Source organism: Abrus precatorius, unplaced genomic scaffold (genome assembly GCF_003935025.1).
Source record: "Abrus precatorius isolate BTA unplaced genomic scaffold, Abrus_2018 Scaffold2, whole genome shotgun sequence".
NCBI lineage: Eukaryota > Viridiplantae > Streptophyta > Magnoliopsida > Fabales > Fabaceae > Abrus > Abrus precatorius.
In genome coordinates, this window is record NW_020874362.1 from 506,058 (window position 1) to 519,653 (window position 13,596).

The following is a 13,596-nucleotide window of genomic DNA, read 5'->3' on the forward strand; positions in this document are numbered from 1 at the left end:
CTCCTCTGTAAATTGTGTATGCTATGTATATATAGAGTGAGATATTTTGCAATACATATATACTTTAAGATGTTTAATATCATACTTTGAATGTAACGTAGTTTGAATTGTTTTAAGATAATATTTTTCTGCTTAAATTAAAGATAAATTTTTGTTAATTTACTCTTTCATCAATTGATATTTAAATAATGAAAAGTCATTTTGAACAATTCCCCTCATTGGTCGTCAAATTCTGTAATGGCAAATTAATTATGATAATGAGAAGCCAAAAGGCTTCATTAAAGGTCAAGAAAGCTTTTCTCTGCAACTAATGCTGAATCAAAGGGTAAGGAAAGCAATACATAGTTTATGAAATCCATCAACCACTAGTTTTCCTGCTTTGTGCATGATTGTTGAACAATAAATTTATATTTCAGGTTCAAATGTGGGTGAGAAATTTTTCAAAAACTAAATCTCAATAATATTTCTTTACAAAAATGAAGCCATTGATCAACAAACAATCTCGTATTATTTTGAAAGAGTTACTTTTACTTGAATAATGAAAGTTAAATATTATTTTAAAAGAGTAATCACGTGAATGTTTTTTTTTTTTGAAAAATAATGTATCAACAATATAATATTTTTAGTTGCTGTTTTTTAGTATAAAATAGATAAAATAAAAAAACAATTATTTTTCATAATTATCTTAAAACAATAATTAATAAAACTTTAAAAATTTTATATTATACAAGATTGTTAAATCCCTACGATATTTTTTAAACATATATTGACTTAACAATGTTACATTTTTATTTTTTTTTGAGATCTTATATTTATTCATGTCTGAGGATCTCACGGTAATATATAAACTATTTCTATGTATTGGAGCCTCTAAAAAGAGCTAAAACTCTCTCTTAAATTTTACGACACTATAATAAATACAATAAAATAAATTAAAAAGATAAGACGTAACCGCTCGTGGTACGTTAGCACAAAGAACTGAAGAAGGTCCTCGGGAAAGGTGCAGAAATGAATAAGTTTAAAATTTGAACGGTAAATAGCAATGCACACCGCTGGCATAAACCAAAACAAATAACTAACAGCAATTAAACCCTCACATATAAACAAACGAAACCAAACCAACTCAACACTCTCGTCACAACCCAACAGCACCAACCAGAGAGGCGTCTTAATAAACGCTCTTCTCTGAATCCCTTCGTTCCCTTCATCTCCTTCTTTCTATCCTTCCATTTCGTTCTTCTTCTTCAGCGAAGCAAATGAGAGAGTGCATTTCGATCCACATCGGTCAAGCCGGCATTCAAGTCGGAAACGCTTGCTGGGAGCTTTATTGCCTCGAGCACGGCATTCAGGTACGAATCTGCTCCTTCTCTTTTCTTCTATTTTCAACTACATTTCGCCGATTCCATTTCATTTTCCTGTTCGCATTGTTTATTTGCTTTAATCTTCACCGATTTGCGCTGTTATTTACCTCTCTTACTGCGTATACGTCGTGTCGTATGCCTGCATTTGCGTTTTCTTTTGCATTGCTTCCGCGATTTATAGATCTGCGAGTACTATGTGTTTTATGCGATTTTCGTTTAGATCTTAGTTGCTTGAATTATTTGCAGATCTACGTGTACGCTATGTTTTATTCAAATATTCGCATTTGGTTCTGTATTACTAGAGTGATTTGGAATGTAGATTTGACAGCAACTCGTTGTTTGTTCTGTATTGCTTCAGTGGTTTCGAACGTAAATTTGAAAACAATGCCTTGTTTGTTTAAAGGCTTAAAAAATAAGTAGCTAATCCCCTAAAGTATCAGTGTTGATTCTAAAAAATAAAGAAAATGAGACTATCGTTGGCTAATAACTTATTTAAACCCTGTTTAGATTAGTTTTTGCAGTCGGGATTCAACTCTGGTAGTAGTTTCAATTATTTAGTAATAATTTTGAAAATCTGAATTTATTTTGGTAAAGGAAAACTATTGACACTAATTGTCTAACAATCTCTTTGAACACGCTCACTCGCTTTTTTAGAAGAAAAAAAGGACAGTTTCTTAACCAAATTTAGTCGCCCTCTTCCTGTTTTTCTTACACGTGCCTTTCATCTAAGCTTTCTTGTATGTGTTGTTTCAGCCTGATGGGCAGATGCCAAGTGATAAGACAGTTGGTGGAGGTGACGATGCTTTCAACACCTTCTTCAGTGAAACTGGAGCTGGTAAGCACGTGCCTCGTGCAGTTTTTGTAGATCTCGAGCCCACTGTCATTGATGAAGTTAGGACTGGTACATACCGCCAACTATTCCACCCTGAGCAGCTCATCAGCGGAAAGGAGGATGCAGCAAACAACTTTGCTCGTGGCCACTATACCAGTAATGCTGCTGTTTCCCTTTTTCTTCAACTATAACAAGTTTATGCAATTTTACTCTATTGAATGTCAGTTTCTGAAAATGATGCTTTCTAATTCAGTTGGAAAAGAGATTGTTGATCTTTGCTTGGACCGCATCAGAAAGCTGGCGGATAACTGCACCGGTCTCCAAGGTTTTCTGGTTTTCAATGCTGTCGGTGGGGGTACTGGCTCTGGTCTTGGTTCCCTTCTGCTAGAACGCCTTTCTGTGGACTATGGCAAGAAGTCCAAGCTTGGTTTCACTGTCTATCCTTCACCTCAAGTTTCGACCTCTGTTGTTGAGCCTTACAATAGTGTTCTCTCCACTCATTCCCTTTTGGAACACACTGATGTAGCTGTCCTGCTTGACAATGAAGCTATTTATGACATTTGCAGGCGTTCCCTTGACATTGAGCGACCAACCTACACTAACCTTAATCGTTTAGTTTCTCAGGTATTGTCATTGTTGTAACTATCAATAAAATGTTTGAAGACAGTTTTGCTTGAATGCTTGTGTTATGCCCCTTTAACTTTCTGTTGGTGTATTCAGGTTATATCGTCACTAACTGCTTCCTTGAGGTTTGATGGTGCCTTGAATGTTGATGTTACTGAATTCCAGACTAACCTGGTGCCATATCCCAGGATTCACTTCATGCTTTCATCTTATGCTCCTGTGATTTCAGCTGAGAAGGCTTATCATGAGCAACTATCAGTTGCTGAAATCACCAACAGTGCATTTGAGCCATCCTCTATGATGGCCAAGTGTGATCCTCGTCATGGCAAATATATGGCTTGCTGTTTGATGTACAGAGGTGATGTGGTGCCTAAAGATGTTAATGCAGCAGTGGCAACTATTAAGACCAAGCGCACTATCCAATTTGTTGATTGGTGCCCCACTGGATTCAAGTGCGGAATCAATTATCAGCCTCCAACTGTTGTTCCAGGAGGCGATCTTGCCAAGGTGCAGAGGGCTGTGTGCATGATCTCCAACTCCACCAGCGTTGCTGAGGTCTTCTCTCGCATTGACCATAAATTTGACCTTATGTATGCCAAGAGGGCGTTTGTTCACTGGTATGTTGGTGAGGGGATGGAAGAGGGTGAGTTCTCTGAGGCTCGTGAAGATCTTGCTGCCTTGGAAAAGGATTACGAAGAAGTCGGTGCAGAGGCTACTGAAGGTGAAGATGGCGAAGAGGGAGACGATTACTGATTACAAGAAGTTTCCACCCTCTGTTTCTTTTGTGCTCAGTTCGGTAATGTCTTGGTATGGTTACTTGTCCTTTCCAGTACCAAATAACTTCAATGACGGGACCGTGGCTTTGTATTGCTTTTGTAGCTTTTCTGCGAAGTAACGTTAATGCTGAACATTTTTTAGAATTCGCTTGGTAAAATTTATATTTTAAAAGAAACGATTTTTTCTTATCTCAGAAATTTTTGTGCTGTTTATTTGGAACGATTCTTAGAACTTCAGAATTTTATAAACTAGATTTAAAGAGCGCATTGATAAATTATTTCCAATAGTTAGTAATTAATTTATAATACAAATTCATAATATTGGTAATTATTTTAAAATATCATAAACTAATAAATTATAAATATAATAAAAATATATTAATAACAAATATTTTTATATTATTAATCATATATTACTATATTAATAAAAATTATTAATTTTTGTAATTATTTTAATTACTTGATAACGTAAAAAAAAATTATATTGATAATATATAAAAAACACATAATTATCTTTTATTTTAATTATACATGGATAAACACTATAATTGTGATTAAAGTTGTAAATCAGTTTTATAATATAATATCATTATTATTATTTTATAGTAAAAAATTTATCATAGTATAAATAAATATTTGATTATATATTATAAATAAATAATATATTATAAATAGAGAAAAAAGAAAAGTATGATGTAATGAACAAAATAGTCGTTAAAATGTGTTTATATTATATAAAAAAACAAGTGAAAAAGGATTCTGAAATTTATGTACTTATATAATAATTTTATATCTTTTATTAATTTTGTCTAATTTTCATTTTATGCATCTCATGACTGTATATTAAGCATTTTCTAAAATGAACTTAAACATAAAGATCAGCGAACATATTATTTACTTTCCAACATTGAAACGGGAGTGCAATTATCATTTTTAATGCCACTTTTTAAAACATTTCATAAAAGACGAGCAAGAAAATCACCTAAGCTTTTTTCCTAAAAGTTTTATGTTTAATAGAATAAAATAAAACAAAACAAGAAAATAAATTTTTATACCTTTAATAATATAAGCATTAAATGTGTTTAATATCATACAAATTATATTACATCATAAAAGCTATTTCTTAAACATATTTTAGTTTAATAATAAAGATAACATTTATAAAATTTAATTAAAATACGTTAATAGAGTAAAATTTGTTTATATTGTCATTTAATTATAAATTATCATATAAATAAATAAATTTAATTATATTGAATATAAAATTCATATTTAGTGTGTATTCTAATTAGTTAACTGTATAAATTTTTTACTCCATCAAAATTAAACTCAAATTTACATTATAGTGATAATTTCAATATTCTTATCGTTTCCAAATAACATGTTCAAAAGGGAATATAAATTATATCATCCAAATAATATTTATTTGCCGTGATCATGTTTGAAATTTTAAAGTACCGAAACACAAATAGTGTTATTATAATTTTTTTTTTGTTTTTTTAATCAAAATACACACTTAAGAAACTCATCTTATTTCATGAATAACGTAGGATATAACTGGAAAGGGATTCACTTAATCATTAACTTACTCTATTTAATATTTTTTAAAAATAAGAAATTTTATTAATCTAATCATTATTTTAGCAGTTTGCAATAATTAGTTAAAGTATATAAGATTTTATAACCTTTTTAAAATTATTTAATAATTTATTAACATAATTTAATTTAAAATATAATATATTTTTTAAAATATAAAAAAAATGTTTGTTATGGAGTTATATATTTATGAGTGTTTGAATTTGTTTATGAGATTATATATGAAAGAAATATTTTATATATTTTTTAATTCAATTTAATTTTTTAAATTATATTTTATGCTAATTTTTTTTTTACTTTATTTATCTTTTAATTTTTACTAACATCAAGGATGTTTTGATGTTTAGCGTAGGTATTTATAATAAAAGAAAAATAAGAATGAATAATTAGTAAAAAATAATGTATGGTTAAAAATATTTTTAGTGATTGGTAAGAAGTTTTAAGCGACACTTATCAATAAAATGTATAAAACCTATGAACTAAGAAAAAATCATTGTTTCAAATATTATTATTTTTAAAATTTGAGTTAAATTAAAATATGAAATAAAGTTTAAGACCCTATTTACTTTTTAAAAATAAGTTAGAAGATTAAAACAAATCTAAATTATGTAAAGTATTGAAGTAAAACTTAAATTAAATTTTAAAAAATTACAAGATCAAATTAAAGCTTTACTTACACTTAAAAGACACAAATATATTTTTAACGCATTAAAAATTTTAAAATTTATCGGAATTAAAATTAATAATCTATGTATATCGGATGTTATTTCTTAGATAAGGGTGTTTATAACAGTTTCTTTTAAATGAGAACGATTTTATAAGTTTGATTATTTTTCAATTATGACAAGTGACTTTCTTTTATTAAATATTTATTTTTAAAATTCATTCTTAATTTAAAATGATTTTTTTATCATTTAATATTTAATATTTAAAATATATACTTAATTTTTAATCTTATTTAATATATTTTTTAATATATGTATAATGTTATTTAATAAAAATTTATGTATAATAAAAAATTAATACGTTGATAATATCGATTTATTAATTAATTTCTTATTACGTGCTAATAGAAAAAACATTTAATATAATAAAATATTTATTTAAAAAAATTAAAAATAGTTATATATATATATTTTAATTTTTTTAAAAATTATTTTAATTTAATAACACGTACCGTTTACAAAAAGATTTACTAGTTTTTTAAAATTAAATTAAATTATATTTATAAAAATAAAAATACTTAAAAAAAAAAAAAACCGATTTTGGGGGAATTCCTCGGCACGTGGCATTGTGCAACTCTATTATAAGAAGTTTGCAGGGGTATATGCAGACATCTATTGTTCCTAACCCCTCCCAAAGCGAATACAGAAAACAGAGAGAAGAGTCAAGAGGCGAGCAATGGCGACGTCACTGGTCCGATCTTTTTTTCTTCGAACCGCCCTACGAGGCGGCGCTCGTGGCTCCCACGTTCCAAAGCGCAACTTTGCCTCCTCCGCTCACCACGACGATGCATGTCTGTATCCCTCTCTCTCTCTCTCTCATCTAACCCTATTTTAAGGGTTTGATGTTTAGCTCTCCTGCATTAGTTTGGTTCGCGAATCTGTATGGTTTTTCGCGGGATTCTGTCGTTTGTTAGGTCAATTTTTGGTTGCGTTTTTATGCATTGGTTTGGGAAATGGTTTGTGGATTTATGAGATTGGTCTGTTTCCCTCTGATTTATGATTAAAATTTTTTATTTGAACTGTTTGCGTTCGTAGTTTTCCTATGTTGAAATGGATTTGGGCATCGATTTGGCTTCGGCGTGTGCCTGAATGGTTAATTTATCAGATTTTTTAATCATTTCGATTTCAAATCATTGTTTTGAATCCGGTAATGAAGTTGTGTTTAAATTGCTGAATTTTACGTCAACGGATTTACATTTGCATTGGTTTATATCAACACCTTTTTATTCAGATTAAATAAGCTAAGCAATGTAGTTTTATGTCTCACTTCATCATCGTAGAAGACTCAGATTTTAGCTATAATACATTTTCTTTTAAATATTGACTTTTCTGTTCAGAATTTCATCTAGCTTCTGTTCCACCGTTAAAATTGACTGACATTGATAGAATTTTCTCAAGCTCACTTGTATTGTTCGTTGCAAGATTTCTATTTTAATGTTCTATTCTTTTAAATTATTTCTTTTCTCTTTTTGTTTTCCAGATGAGACGGCCAAATGGGAGAAAATTACGTATTTAGGCATTGCTTCATGCACTATTTTAGCCATTTATAATCTATCAAAGGGCCACCCGCACCATGAAGAACCTCCTGTGAGCTTTAGTTTCTACACATCTGCATTTATTTATGATTGTAGTTGTGTATTCAATTTGTCTTTTCTTCTACCACCACTGTTTGTTCTATTATAGTTAGTTTGTTTAATTTTTTGGTTTTGTATTTTTTCTTGTTTTCGTATAATAAAAACATATTAGAACTAGAGGCAATAAAAGATTACAGTTAGAGGGAAAAAGATAGCACTAAACAAAAGAAAAAACTAAATGATACCTGTGCACGTAGTGGCAAGTGGCAACACCATAGAAAATAAAAACAATTTTGGACTATAGCTCTTCTATCTTCTTCATAGGTTAGTAATTTCCTCTGAAATATTCAAATCTTGTGATTCAGTCCCAGACAACAAATGACAGCATATAAAGAACACTGTCATATAACTTTTCACTCATTCTCGTTCTTGCCAAGACTTCTAAATGTAATCAAGAGATACTGCTCCAATTTTTAGAGGGTGCTCACCCAAGATTCTCTAAAACCTATAAAGCACAGACCCTTCTCTTACTTGAGGTGTTGGACATGTTTCTAACCCTGACACTGATGCGATACATGTTGCACACTTCTCACTTTCTAAATAAAAACAATGATTTTTTTATTTTTTTTTTTTGTGGTTCAGACACTTGACCCAATGCCTCTATATGACTTAGACACTGCAGCCAACACCTTTTTATGGATGGATACTTCAAGAACACAAGTATTACAAAAAAGATAATTTTTTGCAACTTTAAGAATAGTCTGCAAAATTATAATCTAAAATATAAAAAAATAATGCCTCTTACTATTTTGTGTGAGACTCGTTATCATAAGAAGATGGTGAATATACAAGAATATACAAATTTTGATTATCAATTTAGATATTTTGTTATGTTGTTTATATTTAACACCATTTGTGTTTCTCTCAGTCTCTCTACTGTCATACATACATATATACCTGTAATATGTGGGTGTGCATGTGTGTGTGTGTCCTATATTTTGGACAATAGAATACAGATAAAGCAAGAGGGGATTGCATGTACCTAAAAAACTCAAAATAGATTAGAACTTTGGAGTTGCTCTATCATTTATGTTCTTGATAAGATGGAGACCTTTTATCCACAACACCTACAGTGAATTACTGTAGCTAAGCCTAAGTTTGTGATATTTCGAGATACCTGCTGGTTACTTGTCAGTTTTCACAAATCTTCATGTTATATGTGTGTGTATTTGTAAACAAAATTTAAATTGTTTACTTTTCTATGCAGGCATACCCATATTTGCATATCCGCAACAAGGAATTCCCATGGGGTATGTCTTTAATTTCATGCTTTGATCTATATTGCTTTCCCTAGAAGAAGTTTCCCAAATGTCATTGCACTGAATTATTTGGATTGCTTGGATTTTTTCTAGTTCTTTAAGTGGTTGGAAAATCTCAGAGTCGTAGTAATAGTCTTTAGGTTTGTTTATAATGATGCAGCTGTTTGTATGAGTATATTTTACTTTATGGAGTGAAGGGAAAACTTCTCTTGTTGATTAGTATGCTGGGGTTGTTTCTAATAGTTGGGTAGCATGTGGCTGTTAATTTATTCATATGTTATTATGTGTGGGCTCTTTCTGATGTATATTTGTGATTCTCTGTTTTGAAGTGTCCTAGCAAGAGTCCTAACTCCCAATGATTATGGTTTTGTCACTCATTTGTTACAGTTAATAAGAGTGATTTTCACAAAAAAGATGAAAAGTGATTTGATTGTGTATCACATAAATGTATCAGAGCTTCAATGGTCAAGTATCAAAGTGTGTCAAAGAAATATCAATATTTATTTCTTTTTTTGAAGTGGTTTTTCAACACTGCTTGGATAATGGATATGTATTGATGAGGTATTGAAGCGTATCTGTGTCGAATATGTATTTGATATTGATATGGGATGAAAAATGGAGTATCAATATTTTTAGGATCCCACAACTTCACATTCACCACACAGTTTCACTCTTCCGCACTACTTTTTTATTTATTTATTTAAATCTTTTAACCTTTTTTCATTAGATAAGCTCACGAATAGTATTCTTTTATTGGTTGCCACTTGAAATCCTCCAACTGTACAACTTTTGATGCAAATGTTGCTTGCTTATTAAAGTTGTTCAAGGCATCCCCAATTGGAGTTGCTCTTGCATCCTATGAAAATATATCAGTCACTCGTTATTTTCAGTAGTTTTGTCTAAATATGTATCTATCCCATTTTATTATCATTATAGTCTTGCAGTGAATGTGGACCTTAAAAGAATAAATGAGTAATTATACGAGAAAATATAAAATAAAGAATGATTGTATTTGTAAAAATATTAGAGTAGTACTTGTAGCGAAAAAGATGATAGATAATTGCTTAAGATAATTTGATCACATGCAGAAAAGACCATTGGAGGCACCAGCTGACAGAAGTAGATAACATGACTTTTAATTCGGTAAACAGGGGTAAAGAGAAACCTAGAAATTTTTTTAAAGAAATTATTAAAAAATATGTAGCAATAAATATTTTTGAGAATGATTTTTGACTGAGTTTAGTGACGTGTGATTCATGTATTGACTTTATGTAGTGAGTGATTCATGTAGATGACTTTATGTAGTGAGATAAAACTTGATTGTTTTTATATAGTCTTGTAGTGGGTGTTTATGCTTTTCTTCTGTGTATTTTGCATTGCCAAGGGCTGCTGCTAGTAATCTAAAGATAGTGTATCTGCCTTCATCTTTGTATTATTTTGTTGGCCTGAGATTCTAGGTTTTATGACATGGTTTTTTATGATAAACAGGACCTGATGGGCTATTTGAAACGAAGGACCACTAGGAGTACTAGTGGTTAAAAGGAGATATTTGTGGCACTGAAGGCCATTCCTTTTGTCGAAGTTTAAGAAATAGTGATGATTATTGCAATTTCGAATTGTTTATCGAAATGTGATCTAGAACTTTCGCTTGGCAACGGTGATTTGTCATGGTTTTATCTTGTGTTCGTTCCCATGTCTGAAACAAAATAAAAAAGTCAAACAAAATGATGCTTGGTTTTATGACACTTCTTATTCCATTGTTTTTCTTTTAAAGGAAAATGATCTCATGGTCTTATCGTGTTCTCTTCTCGTTCGTTTTCATTGTTTCGATTGTATGGGCGTGTGCGTGTTTATTGGGAATTGATTTTAGGATCACCCTTGTCTAAAGGCTTTTTTTTTCGCTGTTTTTCGATTTAAAATGCAAAAGAATTCATAATGTTGGACAATAAAAAGAATTGATATTATTACAAATTTAAATCGCAGTTAATGTTTTTAACAGTCTTTTTAATATCTGGATGTGCTATTATAATTTACTGTTATGATTAAATTTTATAAAATGCGTTAAAGAGAATTTGTATTTTAAGTGAGCAAGTGATAGTATGTTTAATTTCAGGTGTTATGATTTTAATTTAATATGTTTAACAAAATTACTTTGAAGATTTATTGTTTATTTGCTATCCGCCAAATTTGATGCCTAACAGTGACTGTCTCTTAATGTGACATGAGAGGAAGGCCCACATTCTGAATTCTCATTTTATAGAAAGAAAAAGTTATAAGATGGAAGTTAATAATTTTTAGGTGTTTTTATGATTGCATGAGACTTAAGCCTCAAATAAGGAAAAACTACATAGAAATCAATCGAAATGTAGGAACTCCCACAACATCAATAATTAACATCTGCCATATGTCACTAAAGGGTAACTTGTAAATGATTATATATGTCTTTTTGTTTTTGTGAGTACGAGGAGTCGTAGGTTGAAATAGTTGGAGCATATATAATTTTTAATTGTTTAACGATTAAAATTTTATTGACTGGAATCTGCCATGGATTGATGGATATAGGAGAAATCAAATATTTATTTCAAAACCGAATAATTTCACATTTGCACAAAACCAAATAACATCAATATTTAAACGCTTTAGTTTCTTCTGTGGTGAAGATTGCAAAGTTGTACATTCTTTACCGTAAAAATAAAATAAAATTAAAGTGTATAAAATAAAAGATCGTTTCAATAGAAGGATACAGGATAATAACAGAGAATTTGTATACTGTTGAAACAATTTAATCTCTTATCCTGTGCATATGCATGGGCACATATATAATTTCAAATTTTTTTAAATATTATGACCCAATATTTTTTTTATCTATATTGTATTTTTTGTTCTTATACTTTAAAATATATGTGATTTTAGTTTTTCTAGTTTTAATTATTTATATTTAGTTCCTCAAAATTTTCAAATGCTAGAATTAAGTCTTGTATCCTAAATTTTATTAAATAATTAATAAAAATATAATGAAAGTATGACATTTTATTTATTTATATATAAATAAATAAATAGTGTTATATTAAATATTTAAATAACTTATATAAAATGTGTAAAATATAATAAAAATCTTAATTTTAGGGTGGATGACTTAATTTGAGTATTTAAAAAACTAAAGGGACTAAAGAGGACCAAAATCTCACATACATTAAAATATAAGGACAAAAAAAATGCAATTTAACCATACTTTTTTTAAACATAATATATAATTTTAAAAATGATTATATATATTTTTAGTTCTTGTAAAATCAATTTTTAATCCTATACTTTTTTTTAATGTTTCAATCCTTAATTAAGTAAAATGGTCAAATTTAGTCCCTACTGTTACTCAGTTTTTGTTAATCGTTAATGTGACTAACAAAACTCCACTTGATCATACTATTCAGAAAGTTAAATTTGTTTTAAGTTCTTACAAAATTATTAAAATTCACTTTTGGTCCATTAAAAAAATTATTTTAATATCTACTTGTGAAGTTAGAAGCTATCAAATTATATTCAGGAGATATAGTGAAGCATATACTTCATTTGATTAGAATATTTCCATTTAGTTTGACATGTATATAATCTATTTTTCTCATTTTTATTTATTCTTTTGTATGTAGTTGCACATAATATTAAGCTTTTGGAAGAACAAACGGTGTTTAAAAGATAACTCTACTTCAAGGTTTTATTTAACACGGTGTGCCATATACTCTTATTTTAAATATTAAGTGCAATAGAATAAAGTAATAAAAAAGCAAATTTTCTACTAAATTAGCCCCTCCACTACTCTTACTATGATTTTTGATAACATCATTGTCTCTCCATGTTTTTTGTACATCCCTTGCTGGACTTTGTTAATACTTAATGAAATAAATAATGAGAAGGAAACACGTGGACAATATCTCTGTTTTCAGCTCAATAACAATCTCTACCACCACAACAACCACTGCCATGTTTGCATTCTTACTCTCTGTTACTCAACTTTTTCTCTTTGTATTTTTTTTTTTTTGTAATTACACTTGTTTTCATATTCCAACATCCTTAGATCTCACATTGTTAAGAATAATTGAGACTCTCTCAACTTCGTACTCATTCGCTTTATCATCGTTTTGTGTGGCTTCTTTAGCAAAAATGACACAATTCAAACTCAAACCGTATACACACTGTAGTATCAATACTTGCACAATATTGTTGACAATATAGAGGAAAGATTAACCTTAGAACTTAGTTTTAAGCATAGAAGCAAAATACATTGGTTGTATTTATAATTTAGAGGAAGATGATGAAAGTTTGAATAAATGATAAGATAGGAGAAAGACATGTTTAACTTAAGTCGAATGAAGTTACTTTTATGCTTATAAATAAAATTTAGTAAAATTCATAACTTCTACAGAAATATTAAAATAATTTTTTTATAAGAACCTAAAGTAATTTTTGATAGTTTTATCTGGATTAAAAAAAATTTAATTTTTAAATAATATAATAACTTGAAGTTTTGTTAATTACATCAACCATTAATGAAAAGAGAATAACGATAAAAACTATTTCTAACCATTTTATTTTAATTATAAACTAAAACGTGATACTTGTTTTAATTATTATAAAACTATAAATATATTTAACCCTGTTAAAATATATTATTTAATTATTATTAGTTCAATTGATCGATTTTACGATAGTTGCGGACGAAAATTAGTCATTGAATAAACACGTAGTAGTGATTGCTTTTTCCACTGAAAATTAAATTCTAAAACTTTAACTT

At 29.1% G+C, this 13,596-nt stretch overlaps 2 protein-coding genes across 2 annotated transcripts; both read left to right on the forward strand.

The window, feature by feature from the left end:
- Nucleotides 1–1,157: 1,157 nt before the first annotated feature.
- Nucleotides 1,158–3,570, forward strand: LOC113857846 (tubulin alpha chain). Its single transcript, XM_027490084.1, has 4 exons — nucleotides 1,158–1,349; nucleotides 2,115–2,349; nucleotides 2,447–2,817; nucleotides 2,914–3,570. The coding sequence occupies exons 1-4, from the start codon at nucleotides 1,257–1,259 to the stop codon at nucleotides 3,568–3,570; spliced, it is 1,356 nt and encodes a 451-aa protein (XP_027345885.1). The 5' UTR covers nucleotides 1,158–1,256.
- A 2,925-nt stretch (nucleotides 3,571–6,495) lies between these two features.
- Nucleotides 6,496–10,556, forward strand: LOC113858971 (cytochrome c oxidase subunit 6a, mitochondrial). Its single transcript, XM_027491783.1, has 4 exons — nucleotides 6,496–6,705; nucleotides 7,395–7,501; nucleotides 8,756–8,798; nucleotides 10,296–10,556. Exons 1-4 carry the CDS (start codon nucleotides 6,591–6,593, stop codon nucleotides 10,328–10,330), a joined length of 300 nt encoding a protein of 99 aa, XP_027347584.1. The 5' UTR covers nucleotides 6,496–6,590; the 3' UTR covers nucleotides 10,331–10,556.
- The last annotated feature ends 3,040 nt before the right edge of the window (nucleotides 10,557–13,596 follow it).